Here is a 22,591-nt window from a genome sequence, read left to right as displayed (position 1 = left end):
TACCGCACATGGCCTGCTGCAGATCTAGAAGCAGCTCACCCCCACCTTCCCAAGGGGCAACAAGGAACATTGTGGGCGGCACGGTGGCAGTGGGCGGCACGGTGGCACAGTGGTTAGCACTGCTGTCTCACAGCGCCTGTAGACCCGGGTTCAATTCCCGACTCAGGCGACTGACTGTGTGGAGTTTGCACGTTCTCCCCGTGTCTGCGTGGGTTTCCTCCGGGTGCTCCGGTTTCCTCCCACAGTCCAAAGATGTGCGGGTCAGGTGAATTGGCCAAGCTAAAATTGCCCGTAGTGTTCGGTAAGGGGTAAATGTAGGGGTATGGGTGGGTTGCGCTTCGGCGGGTCGGTGTGGACTTGTTGGGCCGAAGGGCCTGTTTCCACACTGTAAGTCTAATCTAATCTAGTTTAAAGGTAATAAATGCTGATGGAGCAGTCAAGGCCCAAATCCTGGGAAAGGATAAAAACAAGGTGAGATCCCCTTTGTCTAAGCTCCAAGGGTTCACTCTATCTCTCACCATTGGACAATCCTACCATGCAAAAGAACAAAAACAGAAATTGCTGGAAAAGCTCAGCAGGTCTGGCAGCATCTGTGAAGGGAAATCAGAGTTAATATTTTGGGTCCAGTGAGCCTTCCTCAGAATTCTATCAGGCGAAGGTCAGGCCGATGGGTCTTTGTTAAACTCTTTCTGGTGTAGGTTTGTAGTTCCTTGGGTAAAGGAGCAAAACCAGCACAAACCAGCCTGAATGTGGCCTCACCACTGCCCATTTCCAACAGATAGACAGGGTTTCCAACTGACCTCTGGATCCACAGCCTCCCCATTATGAACTATCTGGAATTATACATTGTATTGACATTATCACATCATCAGTACCTCACACAAATCCGACATCACTTTCATCATTTTTATATTTCAATTTCTGCTTTATAAAGGTGAGAACAAAAAATAAATCTACATTGATTGTCATACTGAAATATCGGACAGATAGTACAATGGATTGTCAAAATGACTTGTTCACCATTAAATCCACATCCTCAAAGGAATGGTTTGGATTCTGAGAAAAAGGTAGTAAATGTACATCCTTCATAAATGTATAGAGCCCTGTAGAGTATCCAATCATCTGGCAGCTTGGAGCACCCTCAGCACCGCCTTGTATTGATGGACAGACTGGGGTATGAGAGTAAATGCCATTACAAGCAGGATGGGCCGAATGGCTTTCTAAATGGATTCTATGAAATACTGACAGCTCCTTGGGGACAGGGCGGTAAATACTGGCTGCAACAATATCCTTGTTCATGCTTCATACTTGAAAAGAAAACAGGAGTGCTGTTTATCTCCAATCACACATCACCCTCCCAGATAATGTGCAAGCTCCAGGTAGCTCCTGAGTAGATGAGGCAGGTTACCCATCGTTTTAGTAGGAGTTGGATAAGACAACTAGCTCCTAATCCCATGAGGCTTCTTGTATCCCACAAATGGGAAGTGGAGTGATGGAAAGGGAAGTGTGCTCCAACCTCCTTGTAACATTCTGTCGTGTCATGAAAGATAAACCGGAAATGTTTCCCTTAACCTGCACTGACCAGTGTGTCCTTCAGCCCTGGGTGCATATCTTTACTCTTGTAATGTGCATCAATGACATTTCTTATCCACTGCTTGTTGACCTAATGAGATGTTAATGAACCTTCCTTAGATACGACTGATTGTCATTGTTGGTTTATCTCAGAGGCTGCTAAGAGTTAATCACGTGGAAGATTGGAGTCCTGTACAGGCTCAGACCTGGAAAGGATGGCAGATACCTTTCCCTAAAGGAATCTTATTTATGACAATCTGATTAATTCACAGTCACTTTTACTCAATTATTGATTGTGACCAAAGCTAGATTTTTAAACAGCCCAGTGAATACAATAATGAGGCAATAAAATATATAAAATCAAGCAGTGGGTTCATTTCTGGAGGGATGGTATTGGGCTTATGCTCTGATATAAGAGCAGGGAAATTACGTTAAACTTGTACAAAAGCTCAGTCAGGTCACACTTGAACTGTGAACATTTCTGGTCTCCATATTACAGAAGGGGTATGGGGTACTGGAGAAGGTACAAAAAAGGTGATATCAAAACTAGACATTCTAATCATGAATCCTAGAATCCCTAATGCATGGAAGCAGGCCATTCATCCCATCAAGTCCACACTGACCCTCTGAACAGCAATCCACCCAGACTTATTGCCCCATATTTCTAAACCTGAATTTATCAGGCTAACCCACCTAGCCTACACATCCCAGATCACTACAAGGCGATTTAGCATCGTCAACCCACCTAACCTGCACATCTTTGGATTGTGGGAGGAAACCAGAGCACCCGGAGGAAACCTACACAGACACGGGGAGAATGTGCAAACTCCACACAGACAGTCGCCTGAGGCAGGAATTGAACTCAGATCCCTGGTGCTGTCAGGCAGCAGTGCTAACTACTGAGCCACTGTCCTGCCTCTTAGGGAGGGCTGAACATGGATGGCACTTTTATCTTGTAAAAGATATCTCTTTCCATCTGTAGAAGACCCAATAAAAGAAAAGTTATAGAAGATAGTTCCATTTGTAAAGGAGATCAAAACCAGGAGCTATGAATTGAATAACCACTAATAAATCCAACAAGAAATGCAGGAGCAACATCTTTACTGAAGAGAATGGGGAGAATGTAGGGGGCAAGGAGTAGAAACGCAATTGATGGGAAGCTGGTTAAACATGTGAGGGAGAATGATGTAGGCAGAAATGTTGGTCAGGTGAGATGAAGGGAGGGAGAAGGATCACGTGCAGTAGAAACATCAGCACAGATCAGTTGGGCTGAATGGCCTGTTTCCATGCTGTAAATTGCACATCACCTGATGGTTCTAGCAATGCCCTCAAAGTTGTAAGGTTTTAAGTACAAGTCCCGCTACAAGGAAGAGTGAACTCCAGAAATTAATACTCTGAAGGAGAGCATCAAGAAAATCCTACTCAAGAAACCCAATTAATTCATTCACATCTTTCACTGAGTCAGTGACACTCTGCCTAACCCCCGGTGATGAGGACTAAAATAAAACAGAATCGCTGGCAAGCTTAAACAAAAACAGACACTGCTGGAGAAACTCAGCAGGTCCAGCAGCACCTGTGGGGAGAGAAACCGAGTTAATGTTTTGAATCCCAGAACTGGGAAAACAAAAAACAAATCAACACTGATTGTCATGCTCTGAAATACTGGTTTTGAAGAAAAGTCGCTGGACTTGAAATGTTAACTCTGTTTTCTCTCCACAGATGCTGGCAGACCTCTGAGTTTCTCCAGCGATTTCTGTTTTTGTTCTAGTTGATAAGAGCAAGGATCTGAATTAATTAGAAATAATCCCCATGATTGGATTGAATTCTAATCACTAAGCAGATCTGCCTGTCTGTTGTAGCAGGCATTTCCCTTCTCCATGGAGGTGACCTCTTTAACATCCCAGTCTCATCAAACCCAGGGAAGCACAAACCTCAGCGGTACAGAACTACAAAGCCTCATGACCCTTTGAGTGAAGCATTGTCTCCTCATTGTGCTACCATTGGATTAACCAGAGTCTTTCAAGTCCTCCCAATGAGGCCTTCTACAATGAGAGGAACTCCCAGTTTACTCTCATCCCACTCAAAATGGTGATGAATTAATGTCGCCAATTCAGATTAATCACGCTCATGTGATCAACTGTGTCCAGCGCACTTAAATATATCCATTCATCTCCAATATTTTTAAGCACTCATAAAAACCAAAATGTGCCAAGTATAGAAAATGTAGAATTATTCAATGCCCTTGTGAAATATTTTCCTTTGACTGCTCCTAGTGGTCAATGGAGATCCATTGGCAACTCCAGGTGAATGGAGGTTGCACTCAATGGGATTGAAGGCACATGAGGGTTGAGTGGAGGTTGTTAGTTGGAGGGAGGGGCAAAGACTACACTGATTATGGCCCCATAACAGACATTCCCCAGAATTAACACTCCATCAATCTCTCACTGCACCTCCCCAGATATATCTGTGTGATAGAGTGAAATGGAAGACCGGTGAGAATCGTAAAATGAACCAAATCATTGCCCCTCCCAGCCTTAAACATCCACGTCCTGCTCCTCAGCCCCATCATGGTATTTTTGCCCGGTGGATGAATTATCACGTTTGGTTTCGTTCAAGTCAATCGTTGCCTCATGTTTCGATTTGTCTCCTTCTTCTTGCTTCTCCTTCCTCAGGAGATGATAATTGATTGCATTGCCAATGAACAGGAAGATACTCGCAAAGATCAACACCGCTCCACACGCAAAATACACATAACGGAAATCATTGTACGCGTCCTTCAGCAAACCTGCAACAAAAAGACATATTTGCAATCATCATCACCTTTCCTATAATTCAACACTACATCAAAGGGGAAGAGGTTTGGGTCCAATCCTTCCCCCTGCACCCTCCCCCCAATCTCTCCCCTTTCCCACTTTTGAGTCACTCCATCTTCCCAGCCATGTCCCCAGGCTGCCCCAGGTGTAATGACACGGTAACAGGTGCATTGGGCGGTGGGGGGGGGGGGGGGGGGGGGGCGGTGGTTGAGGAAGACCTTTGTCTTACACAGTGGGAGGTCATAACCTGAAACACGGTGCCTCAGAGTGGGGTAGCTCTGGAGACAATGGGTTAGCTTTTGTTATTCCTTCACATGACGAGGTCATCGCTAGCGCGGCCAGCGTTTATTGTCCATCTCTAAGAGTTAAGTGTCAACCCCATTGCTGTGGGTCTGGAGTCACATGTAGGCCAGGCCAGGTAAGGATGGCAGTTTCCTTCCCTAAAGGACCTTAGTGACCCAGATGGGCTTTTCCAACAATCGACAATGGATTCAGGGACATTGTTAGACTCTTAATTCCAGGCTTATACTGAATTCAAATTCCACCACCTGCCGTGGTGGGATTAAAACCTGGGTCCCTACCCCCATAGGGGGAAGGAACTTGCAGTGACAGGGATACAGCAGAGGAATGGGACTGACCAGATTGCTCAACAGAGAACGAGCACAGTCTTGATGGGCCGACTGACTCTATGGTGACGTTTGAACCCATATGCAAATTGACCGCACAAAGGGTTCCAGTTCTCTCTCTCTGTCTCACTCACTAAAGGGTTACTTCCTTTTGCCATTTTAGAAAGAATCTAGTTAGGTGGAGGAGTGAGGGCTGTCATCCCTTCAGCAAAGGCATAACGATGTGGGGCGGGGGGGTTAATAAGGGGGGGTTCAAAATGATGAAGGTTTTGATTGAGTAAACATGGAAACTATATACACTGTATCCAATGGCAGGAATTTCAATAACCAAATTTGTTTGGTAATAAATCCGAGAGAGAAATAAGGAAACATTTTGTTGGAAATGCTGGACAGCATTGCCTGAGCACGCAGTGGAAGCAGATCCTGCAGGAACTTTCAAACGTAAGCTTGGGTCCTGCTGTAGAACAGAGGGACCTCGGGGTGCAGGTACATAATTCTTTGAAATTTGCATCACATATAGACGGGGTGGGGGTGGGGGTTAAAAAGGTGTTTGGTACGCTTGCCTTCATTGCTCAGTCCTTTGAATTTCTATGTGGGGACGTCATGTTGAGGTGTACAGGACATTGATGAGGCCTCTTCTGGAATACTGTGCCCAGTCCTGATCACCCTCCTACAGGAAGGATATGACTTAACTGAGGAGGGTTCAGAAGAGATGTTGCCGGGTATGGAAGGTTTTGAGTTATAAACAAAGACTGAGACTCTTTTCATTGGAGCGTAGGAGGTTGAGAGGCGACCTTATAGAAGTTTATAGCATAATGAGAGATATAGATAGAGTTAATGGTGATTGCCTTTTCTCTAGGATGGGGGATTTCAAGACTAAGGGGCACATTTTTAAAGTGAGGGGCAAATCTTTTACACAGAGGGTAGTTCATGTGTGGAATGAACTTCCAGGAGAAGTGATGGATGAAGGTACAATTACAGTGTTTAAAAGACATTTGGATAAATCCATGAATAGGAAAGTTTTGGAGGGACTAAGCAGGTGGGATTAGTTTAGTTTGGATTATGATCGACATGGAGTGTTTGGACTATAGGGGTCTGTTTCCATGCTGCATGACTCTGTTACTAACTACAGGGAAAGAACAGGGCATGGACAGGGGGACATCTTCAGGATGACAATCTGTAACTACTGAAGTGCCACAGGGATCAGTGTGGGGGCACAATTATTTACAATATTTAATAATGATTCCGATGAGAAAAGTGAATGTACTGTCGCCAAGTTTGTGGATGACACCAAAATAGGAGGAAAGGCACATGGTTAGATGGACACAAAGAGTCTACAGAAGGATACAGACAGGATCTGCAAATGGGCAAAAAAAAAGGCAGACGAGATGTAATGTAGGAAATTGTGATGCTATGGACTTTGGCAGATAGAGGGGTTGAATATTAGTTAAATGGAGAAAGACTGCAGAATGCTACAGCATAGAGCAATGAGGATCCCTTATGCATGAATCAAAAAAAGCCAGCCTACTATTTCAGCAGGCAATAGGGAAAACAAATGGAATGTTCAAAGGGACTGGAGTGTAAAAGTAAGGAAATCTTGCTAAAACGATACAAGGTACGAGTCAGCCCACACCCTCCAACACTGTGAACAGGTTTTGGCCCCAGTCTCGGCAAAGATACACCCTGATATGGGACAGTAAAGTGAAGGTCCATTTGGCTGATCCTGGGTATGGAGGGACTGTTCTATGAGCAGAGGTTGGACTTGTACCCAATGGAGTTTAGGGGTGACATTATTAAAACATTTAGAGGCCTTGCTAGGAAAGTCTGCTTATCCTTGTGGCAGAGTCTAGGACCAGAGGGTGTAGTCTCAGAATAAGGGCCTCTCTCTTTACAAATGTGGGAGAATTCCTTCTCTCAGAGGATAGTGAATCTGTGAAATACTTTACCATAGAGGACTGCCGAGGCTGGGCTGTTAAGTATGTTAAAGGCTAAGATAGATTTTTAATCAGTAAGGGGAATCGCGGGATATGGGAAGGAGGCAGGAAAGTGAATTTGCAAAGTATCAGATTGACTATGATCAGAATAAATGGGGTAGCAGACTCAATGGGCTGAATGGCCTGTTCCTGCTCCTATGCTTGTAACTTGAGCCTTTGTTCATTGCTCCTTCAGAGGCACAATGGGCTGAATGGCATCCTTCTGTGTTCTATGACTCTACATCCCAACACAATGGCAGAGGATGCTTACCCAACAGCGGAGGTCCCAGCAATACAGGACAACACTCCACTATGGTGACCAGTCCCACTGCGCTGGAGAACCTCGGTGCACCGACCATATCCATCAAGGTTTCGAAAAGGACGGAGCTCAGCATGCCAAAGGCAAACCCAAAGAAGATGGTGTAGATGACCAGGCCGGTATAATTAGTTGCCAACGGCATCATGATGTGACAGATGCCATTGTAGAGGACGGAGAAGGAGAAAAAGTACTGGATCTTGGGTCTCACCCACTTGGTGTTGGCCAGAAGCCCCATGGATGGCCGAGCAAACATGTCCACAAAGGCCAGGATGGACAGGAGGAAAGCTGCTTTGTACTCATCGATTTTCATATGCTTGGCATAAGTGGACAAGTAGACCAGGGGTGCGAACAGGCCAAAGAACATGATGACATTGCCAAATAGGTAGATCAGGAAACCTCTGTGTTTGAAGAGTGACAAGTCCAAGTACTTGCTGATGGTTTGGAAAATGCTGAGCTTTGCTTTGGGTTTGCCAGTCTTGAGGTCGGAGTTCACGTCAGCCTCTCCCTGATCATTCATTGGCTGTTTGGATTCATTGCTCCACTGAGAGCCTATGGGACGCATGAGAGCTCCAGCCACACAGCAGTTGAGTAAGATGCCCCCCAGGATCAGGAAGCCCCCCCTCCATGAGTAATTGTCAAAGAGGTACTGGTTAAGAGGGGCTAATGTGCTGAGAATAACTGGACTTCCCGCCATTGCTAGCCCATTGGCCAATGGACGCTTCTTGTAGAAATACTTCCCGATCATGGTCAGTGCTGGCTGCAGATTGAAGGCGAGTCCCAGCCCTAGATAGAAATGTTTTAGAAAAAACAATCAGTTGCTGTTATTCCAAATAAAGCAAAATAAAGTTAATGTTTTAAGGGGATGTGTGTTCATCCTAATGATATGAAACTGATGTTTTCAAATTCCTCCATGGCCCAATCTCAGCCCAACTCTATCATCTCCACTAGCTCTTTAACACTTTGATTTCTCTCCATTTAATGTCCACTCCTCATGCTCATTCTCAGTGCTAATCACTTCACTTTGGCAGTCATGTTATCACACGGTCTCTGCCCTCAACCTTTCTCTCTCTCTCTGTCACTGTTTATCTATTTCTCTTCTCAGGCTCTGTCTCTCAATTGAACTCTATCACTCACTTCATCTCTCCTTCTCCCTCTATCCCTGTTGTTAGGATTCAGGGCGATTCTATTACAGAAGAAGCCAAGTCCTAGACTGAAATTGGCTTGATAGATTATATTTTTTTTGGCTTTAACAGGGTGGTCTCTCACAGAAACAAAAACAAATGCGGTTTTATCAATCAAACAGAATATTATTCTGCAAAAGAAATGCAAATACAATAGAATAAACCAGTCTTTTCACATAAAACACAAATTTAAATATTTGAAAGGTCCCAGTAAAATACACCCCCCTTAATCCAAAACGTACTCCTCTACAGTTCTCACACTCGAGATAAAATTCCCTTTTCTTTCACAGTTAGGATTTAGTTTCACAGTTGCTTCAATTTCTCATTCTGAGAATTTGATCACCACTTTCTTGAGTCTTTATAAAACTGAGCTTAGACTTTCTCAACTTCATTTAACCCCTTCAAGGTTTTAACCAAATACTTTTGCTCTGGAACTTTTAAACTAAACTCCTTATACAAAGGTAACCAATTTCTTAACTGAGGGTATGAGCTATTCTGAGAGGCGAGGAAAAACTTGAGTTGTTTTCTCTGGAGCAGTAGAGGCTGAGGGGAGACTTGATAGAAGTCTATAAAACCATGAGATGTACAGATAGGGTTGATGGTCAGAATCTTTTTCCCAGAGTTGAAATGTCTAATACTAGGTGGCTTGCATTTAAGGTGAGAGGGAGAAAGTTCAAAGGAGATGTGAGCTGCACAGAGAGTAGTAGGAGTCTGGAACACACTGCCAGTGATGGTGGAGGAGGCAGATACAAAAGGGGCATTTAAAGGACTTTGAGGTAAGCACATGAATATGCAAGAAATGGAGGGATATGGACCAAGGACAGGTAGAAGGGATTACTTTCATTTGGTGTAGTGTTCAGCATAATATCATGGGACAACGGGCCCATTCCTATGCTGTATTGTTCTATGTTCAAGTCTAAGCTATCTCCCTTTCTCTGGAGCAACTATTTTACAATCGCACTTCAACCAAGACTTCTGTGAACTTACCTACCCTGAAACCCAAAAGCTTTGTCAAGCTCTGGCTGTTTCCCCTGACCAAAACCAAAAAAAAAGTCAATCTCTGCCCTTTTAAACTGAACGCCAAATGCACAACTGCTTACATTATTTGCTCATGTAAACTCTCCCAACGTCATTGCTTCCTCTTAGCCTCCAAGAGTTATCTCTCCAAGACTTCCCTTTCTAAAATAAAATCACCAAGACAAGAGAAAGATGTACAACTTAATCAAAAAAAATCTCTTCACCAAAAATCAAATTCTAAACTCACTATTTTTAAAATATATGCAAATCGCACACCTTACATCACTCTGTCTCTGTTTCTGTCTCTTTCTCACTTTGCCTATCTTTATAGCTCTCTCTTGCTCTCTGTCTCTCTTCCTCTCACTCTCTGTCTCTGTCTCTCTTCCTTTCAGTCTCCCTATCGTTGTCTCGTCCTCTGTCATTCTGTGTGCAGCTCTCGCTCTCTGTGTGTCTCTCTCTCTGTCACCTTTAAGTCAATCCTTCCGCTGCTACAAAGAATTTGGCCACCTATCATTCCAACGTGGCTCAAATTCTGCCTTCCGGTCTTTCATTATCCAAAGGTGCTAGCAAAATGTAAGCAGTAGCCAGAGCCCTGAGTTATGGAACCCTGATGCACAGCTGAGTTTTACTGATGTCTTGGCCAACATTTATTCCTTAAGCAACATCATTAAAAGGAGATTCTCTGATCATGATCCCATCGGTGTTTATGGAATTTTACTAGCTGCCATTGTTTTTTTACACCTGTGATCACATTTCTAAAAATGTGGTCATTTTGGAACCTCCAACACTGAGGATGGCACTACATAAATACAAATCCTTTCCTATTTCTGATGTACATCAAGTGTTAGCTCTCCCCTCCCCCCACCTTGTCTCAGTCGGTTCCCTCAACTCAGCACCGCCCTCCTAACCTGCAATCTCCTTACTGACCTCTCCGCCCCCACCCCACTCCGGCCTATCACCCTCACCTTGACCTCCTTCCACCTATCCCACCTCCATCGCCCCTTCCCCAAGTCCCTCCTCCCTACCTTTTATCTTAGCCTGCTTGGCTACTCTCTCTCATTCCGGATGAAGGGCTTATGCTCGAAACGTCGAATTCCCTATTCCTGAGATGCTGCCTGGCCTGCTGTGCTTTGACCAGCAACACATTTTCAGCTGTGATCTCCAGCATCTGCAGACCTCATTTTTTAGCTCTCTACATAATCAGGACAGTGGTGCTGATGCTGTGGCTAAGACGGGATTAATAACTTATAACGTTCTGTCAGTGCTCAAAGAGCCCTGAGACATGCTGCACAGAACTCACTAATGGTTTGGAATTGACTGAAGAAAGTTCAGTTCTGCACAGAGAGGTCGCAGTGTGGTGAAATCCCTCAGTAACTCAGTTAGATCAGTTAATAACGGTGGTGATGACAAAACCAAAAGTTACAGGAAGAAAAGGAGCAGCGAATGAGATGAATAAAACAAGCACATCCCTAAAGCAAAACTCAGTAAATATTTAATGTTACAATAATGCTGCTTCGATTTTTGTGACAACCCTGGATATAAGACCTCAGCTGGAGTATTGTGTACACTTGTGAGCACCACACTATAGCAAGGATGTGAACACTTGGAGAGAGAGAGAGAGTGCAGACATGATTTTTGAGATTGGTTCCAAGAATGAGAAAATTTAGTAAAGAGGAGAGATTGAAGAAGAGAACGTTGCTGAACAAACAGACCTTGGAATGCAGGTTCATAGCTCCATGAAAGTGGAGTCTCAGGTAGTTAAGATAGTGAAGAAGGCGTTTGGAATGCTTACACTGAGGATGGAGGTTAGGAGATCTTGTTGTGGCTGTACAGGGCATTGGTTCAGCCACTTTTGGAATTTTGCATTCAATTCTGGTCTCCAAGGATGTTGTTAAACTTGAAAGGGTTCAGAAAAGATTTATAAGGATGTTGCCAGGGTTGGAGGGTTTGAGCTCTGAGGAGAAGCTGAATAAGCCGTAGTAATTTTCCCTGGAGAATCGGAGGGTGAGGGGTGACGTTCTGGAGGCTTATAAATCATGAGGGGCCTGGATAGGGTAAACAAATAACGCCTTTTACCCACAATACAGAACTCCAAAACTAGACTGGGGTGGGGGGGAAACCTTTATAGAAGTTTATAAAATCATGAGAAAATTCAATAGGGTGAATAGTCAAGGTCTGTTTCCCAACATAGGGGAGTCCAAAACCAGAGGGCATAGTTTTAAGGTGAGAGGGGAAAGATTTAAAAAAGACCTAAGGGGCAACAATGTCAGGCAAACGGTGGAATGAGCTGCCAGAGGAAGTGGTGGAGGCTGGTATGACTACAACATTTAAAAGGCAGCTGGATGGGTATATGTATAGGAAGGGTTTAGCGGGATATGGACCAAATGCTGACAAATGGGAATAGATTGGATTGGGATATCTGGTTGGACCGAAGGGTCTGTTTCCATGCTGTACATCTCTATGACTCTAAGTTGAGGCTGTTCTCTTTAGAGGGAAGGTGGTACAGAAGTGATTTGGTACAGATTTTCAAAATCATGAGTGGACTTTCTTTAATTCTCTCATGTTATGTGGGTATTACTGTAAGGACAATGTCACCCATTCCTAGACTCTAGACCATGTTAGATGGAGCCATGTTGCTGTGGACTTAACCAGTTAAGGATAGAAGGTGGATATTTGAACCAATACCTCCAATACATTTGCCTGGAAGCTGGGTTACAAGTTGACCATTTCACCACCATAACCCCCCCTTATCATCGGTGACTTTGGATAGGATGCTTTACAGGATTAAAATGAGTAACCACATGGCTAAGTATTACTCAGGTAGTGGCTGTAGAATCTTAGTAACAAACTATAGTATCCCACTGAAAGACACTATTAATACATTAATTGTTGCATTCGTACCCACACAATTTAACATTGTGAAGAATCACGCATCAAAGACCGACTGAGTACTTACCCCCGATGACTCCTATACAGAAATAAAGCTCCACGATGCTCCTGCAGAATGAGGCGATGATCATTCCTGAGCTAGCCAGCAGCCCACCCAGTAACACCACAGGCCGGCTGCCATACCTGTTCACCAGGATACTGCTGATGGGACCTGCAGGGTACAGGAGATTAGTTAACATGGTCACCTGAGGAACACAGCAACAGGAGTAGGCCATTCAGCCCTTTGAGTCTGTTCTACCATCCAATGAGGTCATGGCCTAATTCCACATACCTGCCTTTGGCCCATACCCCTTAGTACCACTGCTTAATAAAAATAATCCAAATCAGATTTAAAATTAACAACAGATCCAGCATCCACTGCCATTTGTGGATGAGAGTTCCAAACCTCCCCTACCCTTGGTGTGTAAAAGTGCTTCCCGACATCCCTCCTGAACAGTCTGGCCCTAATTCTCAGACTATGCCCCTAGTTCTAGAAACACCAACCAGTGGGAATAATTGATCAACCCTGTTTTTCCTGTTAATAAGTCGAAGACTTTGATTAGATCACCTCCTAACCTTCTAAATGCTAGAAAACAGGCCTCATTTATATAATCTCTGCTCCTGAAGTCCAGGTGTCATTCTTTTATGCCTACATTGTCCTCCCTCCAAGACCAGTCTCTCCTTGGTAAGGTGGGGTGCCCAGATCTGCTCTCGGTCTCCATGTGGGCCCTAACCAGGGTGAAGAGACTTTGTGCTCTCTCAGCAGAGCATGCCCCAAGTCTCTCCCTGAAGTTAGCTGGATGTATATGTCTCCCTGAGCCCTCCCTAACTGAGGACATAGATAGGGTCAAGAAGAAGGAACTTCTCCCCCTGAAGGAGGGCTCAATGACCAGGGCCGCGGGGGTTTATGGTAAGGGGCAGGAGGTTTAGGAGCGATGTGAGAAAAACCTTTTTCACCCAGAGGGTGGTGAGGATCTGGAACTCACTTCCTGAGAGAGTGGTAAAGGCAGAAACCCTCATGACATTGAAGAAGTATTTTAATGCACCTTGCACTGACAAGGCAAGGTGTGGGAGAGCCGATGTTGGACTGGGGTGGACAAAGCTAAAGATCACCTGGTACTGTGGGATTTTTAACTTTGTCCAAGGCAGACAAGGTTATGGCCCAAGTGTTTAGATTAGATTAGATTAGATAACTTACAGTGTGGAAACAGGCCCTTCAGCCCAACAAGTCCACACCGACCCTCCAAAGCGTTAGAAAGTGGGATTAGAATGGTTGGAGCTTGTTTTTGACCAGCACAGACTCTATGAGCTGAAGGGTCTCTTTCTGTCCTGTTCACTCTCTGACTCTACGGCGCCGTTACTGTACGGAGAAAGTGAGGACTGCTGAAGGGCTTATGTCCAAAACGTCGGTTCTCCTGCTCCTCAGATGCTGCCTGACCAGTCGTGCTTTTCCAGCAATGTACTTTTTGATGCTGTTACTCTCTGATGAGTTCTCACTCCAACCCCTCCAGGATAGTGAGGTTGGAAGTAGAAGAGGCTAAGCCTGAATGGTTGGGCTGAGTTTTCATTTTTCCCTGACATTTAATACACACACGTTGAGGTTAGAGCGCTGCCCTCCCCCAAGCTGGGTTCACCAGCCCCCAGGGTAGTTCAGCCCATTCCAGATGCTCACAGTCTCTGGTGAACACAAGTCACTTCCTCTGCTATGTTTCTGCAGTTGACAGATGCCAGGGGCATGATTCTCATTCTTTGTTCTGTTCACACAGCCTCTGCTGAAACCTGCAGTTAACCAACTTCCCCAGAGACCCAGTCTACCAAATAAACAAGAAACCGAGGGGCCTGCTCACACAGCTGAGTCACTTTGCCATCTCACATTCCTTCCATTCGGGCTTTAGCCAAGAGACAGCAGTCAGATATCTGATGCTGCAGTGCGTTGTCAGCCTGGGTTCCAGGAACCCAGTGTCACATCCTGAGCTCACAGTGAGAACATTCTGCCTTCAAATTCCACTTGAGAAAGTTGAGCATAAACAAACTGACACACCCCATGTAGCACTCAAGGTGATGATGGTGCTATATAAACCCAGAGTGCAGCCACAGCGAGAGGATTGTGCGTGGTTCCGGAATGCACATTATTCAAGGGATGTGACTGCACTGGAGAGGGGGCAAAGGAAATTTCCCAGGATGTTGCCTGGGCTGGAGAGAGGAAGGAAGAGAGATTGGACAGACAGGGTTCGCTTTCCTTACAGCAGAGGTGATTAAGTGGGGACAGGATTGAAATGGATAAAATTACAAGGGGCATAGATACGGGAGACAGGAAGAAACTTTTCCCTTTGATGGAGGGATCATTGACCAGGGGTAGGTGGGGGGAGACAGATTCAAGGTAAAGGGGCGGAGGTTTGGAGGGCTGGAACCCGCTGCCTGTAAAGGGTAGGAGAGGCGGAAACCCAAATCACATTGAAGAAGGATTTAGATGTTCACTTGTGCTGCCCAGGCAGACACAGCTTTGGGCCTAGGGCTGGGAAATGGGATTGGAATAGTCAGGGGGTTGTTTTAGGCTGGATGGGCAGAAGGGCCATTTTCTGTGCTTTATGACTCCATTGCACTGTGACCCCTCTGATGAATTTCCTTCTGCCCTGTGGAGTGAATGTGAGAGACGTCATGGTGCTAGCTTACTCTAATTTCTGTCTCAGCCAAAATCATCAACTATATGGAAACTAGCACATTGCAGCTGTTGGAACCGCTGTACAAATTGACTGCCAATTTCTCCCCCACCAACACCCCCCCACTACCCCGCCCCCCCCCCCCCCCTCCTATAATATACAGCCTATTGTCTATTCAGTGCAGTGGTCAATTAGTCATGAGGAAAACTCCTTCCAGATGCAGAGTAAAGCTTCCTCTACATGTCCCCATCAAACATTCCCAGGACAGAGACTGCATGGGGTTAGATACAGCGTAAAGCTCTCTCTACACTGTCCCCATCTGCATCAAACACTCCCAGGACGGGGACAGCATGGGGCCAGATACAGGGTACAGCTCCCATTACACTGTCCCCCCCTCCATCAAACATTCCCAGGACAGGGACAGCACGAGGTTGGATACAGAGTACAGCTCCCTCTACACTGTCCCCATCAAACATTTAACCAGTCCCAGCAAATATCCCTTTTTCTGGCATTAGAATTCCGTTGTCAATGCTCAAACATTGCAGATTCTCATATGTTTCCATTTTGATATCCCGGCTGCACTGTGGGAATCTGTAAATAGCAACAAAATAGTCCCTTGGAGTCTGGTATAAGATGGTATTTTGGCTCGACTAAAATCTTTGATCAGCAGCAGTCGGCGCCTTTTTTTGCACCAACCAGTTGAACAGTAGTGTGTTGGTAAGCCATCACCCAGGACAGCTCTGTTAAAGATAGTGACTGCTGCTTTGCATGAGCTGGCAACTCTGATTCAGTGTGTACTGTTCACATCATTGATTCCAAAGGTTGGGGGTTCCAGTCCCACACTACAGGGGTATTGCCTCTTGCTGACATGATCCCTTATTGAAACACAGAGACCAGTCACATCTTCTCTCCCCACACTGACAGGCTTGGCAATGTCCTGGTAAACATCCTCCTGGCCCCTCCCCAAATGTTTGCAGTCTTTAATGAGAAGCAGTGTTCTGGTTGTGATTACAAAAGTGATGACTCGTCAAACCACCTTATTGGCTGTTAATCGGGTTAGGGAGACCAGGAGACTGGATCAATGCACATTCTCTGTTTTGGAGGAAAAAAGGAACCTCCAGTCATCTGGCACTTCACCTGTGACCAGGGAGGCCCCAGCAATCTCCTCCCTAGCCCAACCTCCTCCCCCACAGCAGCCTGCGATACGTCACTTCAGGTCCTTGAAAATAGAATGGAAATATTCATTTAAGGCTGCACCCACTTTCCCTGGTTCCACGTACAGATTGCTCCTTTGGTTTCTACAGGACCCAGTCTTTCCCTGGCAATCCTCTTATTCTTAATTTATTTATATAAAAACTCAGAGTTTTCCCTGATCCCATCTGTTAAAGGTATTTCCTGGACCCTCTTCACCCCCTGAATTTCCCTTATAAGCAGCACCCCCTCCGCTCCCTTTATAAGCAGCACCCCCTCCACTCCCTTTATAGGCAGCACCCCCTCCACTCCCTTTATTGGCAGCACCCCCTCCACTCCCTTTATAAGCAGCACAGCACCCCCTCCACTCCCTTTACAGGCAGCACCCCCTCCACTCCCTTTACAGGCAGCACCCCCTCCACTCCCTTTACAGGCAGCACCCCTCCACTCCCTTTATAAGCAGCACCCCCTCCACTCCCTTTACATGCAGCACCCCCTCCACTCCCTTTATAAGCAGCACCCCCTCCACTCCCTATACTTTTGAAGGGCCTCGTATGATGGGAAGCTTGAATTAATCCATATGCAGAGAGCCCCTGCCCTTACCCACTGCCCCTCCCGCATGTCTGCAGCATGACAGGTCACAGTTCAGCTCCTGCTGTCCTCAGCAAATCAGGCAATTTTTCCCCCAAAGACGGCTTGTGATTCAATCACACAACCAGGCCAATGTTTCAATACCTGTCCTCTCGGGACCTTTTCTCATCTGACCTTTTGTTTTTGGCTTGAACAAAGCTTCTAACCGCAGGCTGTGTTTGGCAGGAACCCAACTGTGTGAAAAGTTCCAGGCCCCTGGAACCTGTGCCCTCAGTGTGGCCACGTTGGCTTCATGTGATAGGATCATGAGGCGGTGTGATGACCAGCTCCAGTGTATGCTGTTGAATCAGATTGTTTGTGGGAAAGGGAAGATAACACCAGTCAGGGCCTGAACAAAGTGGAGAAAGCAGATGGTGAGTGAATGAGTGCGTCAGTCAGAGGATGAGTGGTTGTTGGTGTGAATGTATGAGTGTGTGCATGTGCATTTGTGTGTATGTGTCTACATGTTTGTGCATGTGTATATGTGTACATGTGCAGATGAGTGTGTATACATGCGTGCCTATGTCTGTGTATGTTGGGGGGGGGGGAATGCATATAAATGTGTACAACTGCACGTGTGAGAGCTGTGGCTTAATTAGAAACACCCTCACCTCTGAGTTTAATATTTTCTGGCTTCACTTAAGGTTACCACTGCAGTGCAGTACTGAGTGAGTGCTGCAGTGTCAGAGGTGCCATTTTCTTTGGTTATGAGACATTACACTGAGGCTCTGTCTCGCCTTCCTCTTACATTGGTATAAATGATCCCATGGCAGGGTTTCACAGAGGAGAAGGAGAGTTTGTCCTAGTCTCCTAGTCAACATCACAAAAACAGATGATCTGATTTCTACCATATTGTTGTTTGTGGGATCTTGCTGTGTATGAATTGTCTGCCATCCTCCTGATGAAGGGCTTATGCTCGAAACGTCGAATTCCCTATTCCTGAGATGCTGCCTGGCCTGCTGTGCTTTGACCAGCAGCACATTTTCAGCTGTGATCTCCAGCATCTGCAGACCTCATTTTTTACTCGAAGATCCTTCCAAAAAGCCAACAATGTCTACACTTCACAAAGATTTACAGGTTGTAAAGAGTTTCAAGAAAGGTGTAAAAGAATTGCAACTTGGCATACCTTGCATGCCCAGTATGGACAGAAGGGGCTGAGTGGCCTCCTCCTATGTAGAACCATTCTATTTGCACTTGTGGCTTCTAGTTTAACTGATTGACAATAGGGTTAGGATTGAGTGTCACTCAGATCATGTTTACTAACACTGAGTGATGCCGACCTGCCAGTGATAATGCAGTGACCTAGTTTGGTTCAAAGTCATGAAAGGATCTGAAAGTATCTTTGAAAGATTGAGTGACAGAGTAAGAGGCACAATTTCAAAACAAGCCCATTAATGTCCAATGTACTATATCATTCAAACAGTAGCCTCAGGTGCCTTCGAAAGGAACCACAAGGTAATTATCAAACAATCACTTCCTTATCAACACACCAATCAGAAGTTTAATGTATGCATTGTACCACTATTATTTATTTCCTAGTTTACTTACACATCATTGTAGTTTGATTGTTAATACTCGTGGAATATCCGAATTCAGAAAGAGGTATTCAGGAGCAAATATAAGGAATGCTAGGACAGTCCAGTTGCTGGGGAAGACATGGGCAGGATAAGGCACATGGGAGGACAGGAAAGCTAAATGATAATGGAGTCTGCTTCATTGACTCTTGAGCACACACACACACACTCATACTGACATGATGGGGGTGGCACGGTGGCTCAGTGGTTAGCACTGCTGCCTCACAGGTTCGCTAACCACTGTGAGTCACAGGTTCGATGTGACACAGGGTCACAGGTTCGATTCCAGCCTCAGGTGACTGTGTGGAGGTTACACATTCTCCCTGTATCTGTATGGATTTCCTCTAGGTGCTCTGGTTTCCCCCCACAATCCAAAGACATGCAGGTCAGGTGGATTGGCCATGCCAAATTGCCCATCATGTTAGGTGCATTAGTCAGGGGTAAATATAGGATAGGGAAATGGGTCTGGATGGGTTACTCTTCGGAGGGCCTTTTTCATACTGTAGGGAATCTAGCCTAGACACACATACACACACACACACACACAGTCACATATTCATATAGTCACACAGATACACAGACACAGACACACAGTCATACACACAGTCTCAATCATACCTACACTGAAACCCACACATACACATGCACACAGACAGAGATGCACATAAACATACAGACAGAAGTTCAAAAGACACTCACTCTCAGAGGCAGACACACAGATACAAACACAAAGACCCTCACACATAAACATACCTCACCCTCACACACATTCAGATAGACATGCATACATGAGTGCAGGCATGCTACATAGTGACTGAAGGATCCAAGCTTAATTACTTTGCAGTAATTTTAAGTGAGTCAACATGTCATTGAGTTGGCACAGTTGTGAATACTCATGCTGACAGGTTGTCCTGTGGATGTACACAGAGTAACACTGTAACAAGCCTCAATGAGCCAAATAGTTTATTCTGTGACGTACCCATTCCACATTTGGGTAAGTCTAACTGCGTTGAGGAATTTGAACAGTGGAACTCTAACATAGAAAATGGCCAGTTGCCAATCACAACAATGACCAGAATCTGTGGGTCATTGAAAAACACCACTTCCAGAACAAAACAGAATAAGATATTTTGCAAAGTACTTATTAAAGATTTTTTAAAAAGTCAGAACACTGTTTTCAATGCCCCTGTAATCAGACTGTGCTGTTTAGGAAGTGGAGTGTGTCAGTGAGCCAGTTAGTAAGCAGTCCCCACACTTTAACCTTCCAGTGAGAGCAGAGTGACACTGATTTCACTTCGATCCAAAGCTCACAGGATTCAGAATCAGTTGAAATAATTCTGAGCATTCAAACTCATTCTCAGCACTGGAAAGCTGCCTGGTAACTGCCAACTCACTCAGTCTCTGGCTCAGCCTGTGGTGCAGGGGTAGCACAGTCCACCCGATTCCAAACCCGAGTGTCCGAGAGGTCCACAGGTCTCCCCCACATCACTCACTCAAAGTCAAGCTCAGCTCGCTAATATCTGCAGCTTTTCTGCAACTGACATTCCTTTAAAACTAGTGCTTGGACTTTAGATTCAGCTCTGGGTCTGTGCTGAGACACTGAAATGGGGCAGAGCAGACTGATATTGTGTCAATGGATTCACATGCAGTAATCATTGCTGAGGGAGACCCACACAGTCAGAGGGTCAGTGCTGAGGGAGTGCCGCATTGTCGGAGGGTCAGTGCTGAGGGAGTGCCGCACTGTTGGAGGGTCAGTGCTGAGGGAGTGCCGCATTGTCGGAGGGTCAGTGCTGAGGGAGTGCCGCACTGTCAGAGGGTCAGTGCTGAGGGAGTGCCGCATTGTCGGAGGGTCAGTGCTGAGGGAGTGCCGCACTGTCGGAGGGTCAGTACTGAGGGGGTGCCGCACTGTCAGAGGGTCAGTGCTGAGGGAGTGCTGCACTGTCGGGGGGGTCAGTGCTGAGGGAGTGCTACACTGTCGGAGGGTCAGTGCTGAGGGAGTGCTGCACTGTCAGAGGGTCAGTGCTGAGGAAGTGCCGCACTGTCAGAGGGTCAGTGCTGAGGGAGTGCTGCACTGTCAGAGGGTCAGTGCTGAGGGAGTGCCGCACTGTCAGAGGGTCAGTGCTGAGAGAGTGGGCACTGTGTAAAGAAGGTTGATTGGAGCACAGATGTAAATAATAATCAGCTGGCTAGTAAATTCAAGCTAATTCTGAAATTATACCAGGAATGAAAGAGTTAAGGTTTGTGAAGCGAGAGGGGAAGCGTTGGTTCGACAAGAAGCGGAGCAGCATATCTGGTTGTGATGGTGAAAATGACAGCTGCTTCTGAAAGAGTCAACAAAAAGCAACTGTTTCCAGCGAAGTGGGTCCGTAATCAGACAGACACAAATCTTAGTAGCAGTTAAAACAGTTGAAAATAAGGATCTTCCTCACACAGAATTGTTTTAATCTGGAACACGTTGCCAAAAAGGACATTAGAAGCACACGCAACAGTAACCTTCAAAAGGGAAGTGAAGACATCCTGGAAAAAGAATGTTTTTAGAGTTACATTCCTAATGAAGGGAAGTAACGAATTATAGAGCTCTTTCAGAGACCTGGCAGCCTGTAAATGGGCTGAATGGCCTGCTTTGATAATAAGGGATTAATCTGGGTGTTTCTAACAGTTGCAAACAGCAGATGTTAGGGTTAGTTACTGAAACCTCTATCTCTTTTTTCTATACACCAGTCTGACATCCCACACAAATCGGTTTGAGCACATCCACGGCATCTGCCCACTGCCAACAGTAATAACTGGCAACTGAGGGTTCGGTGTAGCATTCCCTCTCCCCTGAGGTCCACCCCAGGAACTGGGCTGAAATACCACGGCAATTACCCAGTGCTGAAGGAGCACCGCACTGTCGGAGGGTCAGTGCTGAAGGAGCACCGCACTGTCGGAGGGTCAGTGCTGAGGGAGTGTTTGGGATATCTCTCAGTGCTGAAAGATTTGATGTAGTTGTGTGTTGCAGTGTGTGGTGATATGGGTTTGTGTGCGTTTAGGTCTGTATGTGTTTGTGTGTGTGGGAATGTTGAGTGTGTATAGGAATGTGTGTGTATGAGAGTGTGTGTGTGCTTGTATGGGAGTGTGCACAGTCGTGTGGATGTGTGTGTGAAGAAGGGTAGTGTTTCTGGGGGAGCTTGTGGGGTTTCGAGTGTACATGGGAATCGGAATATATGAGAGTGTGGGGAAAGTGTGTGTGTGTGTGTGTGTGTGTGTCTGTATGTGGGGTGTGTGACTGTGGGCTGGGATCTGTGTGTGTGGGGTAGGGTGTGTGTGAGGGGTGCTGGGGTGCATATGAGGGAGGTGGGGATGGGTGTGTGAGGTGGTAGGGTGTGTATGTGGGGTGGGGTGCGTGTGAGAGTGGGGTGTGTGTGAGGGGTAGGGTGTGTCTGTGGGGTGAGGTGTGTCTGTGGGATGGGGTACGTGTGAGGGGGTGGGGTGTGTGTGAGGGGTGGGATGTGTGTGGGGTGGGGTGTGTGTGAGGGGTGGGGTGTGTGTGAGGGGTGGGGTGTGTGTGAGGGGTGGGGTGTGTGTGAGGGGTGGGGTGTGTGTGTGGGGTGGGGTGTGTGTGTGGGGTGAGATGTGTGTGGGGTGGGGTGTGTGTGGGGTGGGGTGTGTGTGAGGGGTGGGATGTGTGTGTGGGGTGAGGTCTGTGTGAGGGGTGGGGTGTGCGCGAAGCGTGGGATGTGTGTGAATGTGGGGTGTGTGTGAAGGGTGGGGTGTGTGTAAGGGGTGGGGTGTGTGTAAAGGGTGGGGTGCGTGTGAGGGGTGGGGTGTGTACGTGGGGTGGGGTGTGTATGTGGGGTGGGGTGTGTATGTGGGGTGGGGTGTGTGTGTGGGGTAGGGTGTGTGTGTGTGGGGTGTGTGGGGGGGGTGGGATGTATGTGAGGGGTGGGGTGTGTGTGTGTGGGGGGTGGGATGTATGTGATGGGTGGGGTGTGAGTGTGCATGTGAGGGAGTTCGTTGGGAGTTGAGGCCCCAATCCGATTGGCTGTGACCTGATCAAATTTCAGAGCAGGTTCCAGGAGATGAGTAGCTTCCTCTTGCTCCTGGTTCGTACGTTGTGTATACGTT

At 46.3% G+C, this 22,591-nt stretch overlaps 1 protein-coding gene across 4 annotated transcripts in view; it reads right to left on the bottom strand.

Annotated features, from left to right (window-relative positions):
• Window positions 1–903: 903 nt before the first annotated feature.
• Window positions 904–22,591, bottom strand: part of LOC132828300 (monocarboxylate transporter 1-like) — a 74,303-nt gene continuing 52,615 nt past the window's right edge. For all 4 annotated transcript variants that reach the window (XM_060845283.1, XM_060845282.1, XM_060845284.1 and 1 more), the window contains exons 3-5: window positions 12,458–12,601; window positions 7,256–8,086; window positions 904–4,357 (exon numbers count right to left, since the gene is read on the bottom strand). In XM_060845283.1, the coding sequence (XP_060701266.1) occupies window positions 4,107–4,357; window positions 7,256–8,086; window positions 12,458–12,601 (1,226 nt within the window). In that variant the 3' untranslated portion in view covers window positions 904–4,106. The remainder of the gene's footprint in view (window positions 4,358–7,255; window positions 8,087–12,457; window positions 12,602–22,591) is intronic.

This window comes from Hemiscyllium ocellatum, chromosome 26, assembly GCF_020745735.1.
Source record: "Hemiscyllium ocellatum isolate sHemOce1 chromosome 26, sHemOce1.pat.X.cur, whole genome shotgun sequence".
Taxonomy (NCBI): domain Eukaryota; kingdom Metazoa; phylum Chordata; class Chondrichthyes; order Orectolobiformes; family Hemiscylliidae; genus Hemiscyllium; species Hemiscyllium ocellatum.
Note: the sequence above shows the minus strand (reverse complement) of the source record. Positions and strands in the feature narration are given on the sequence as shown.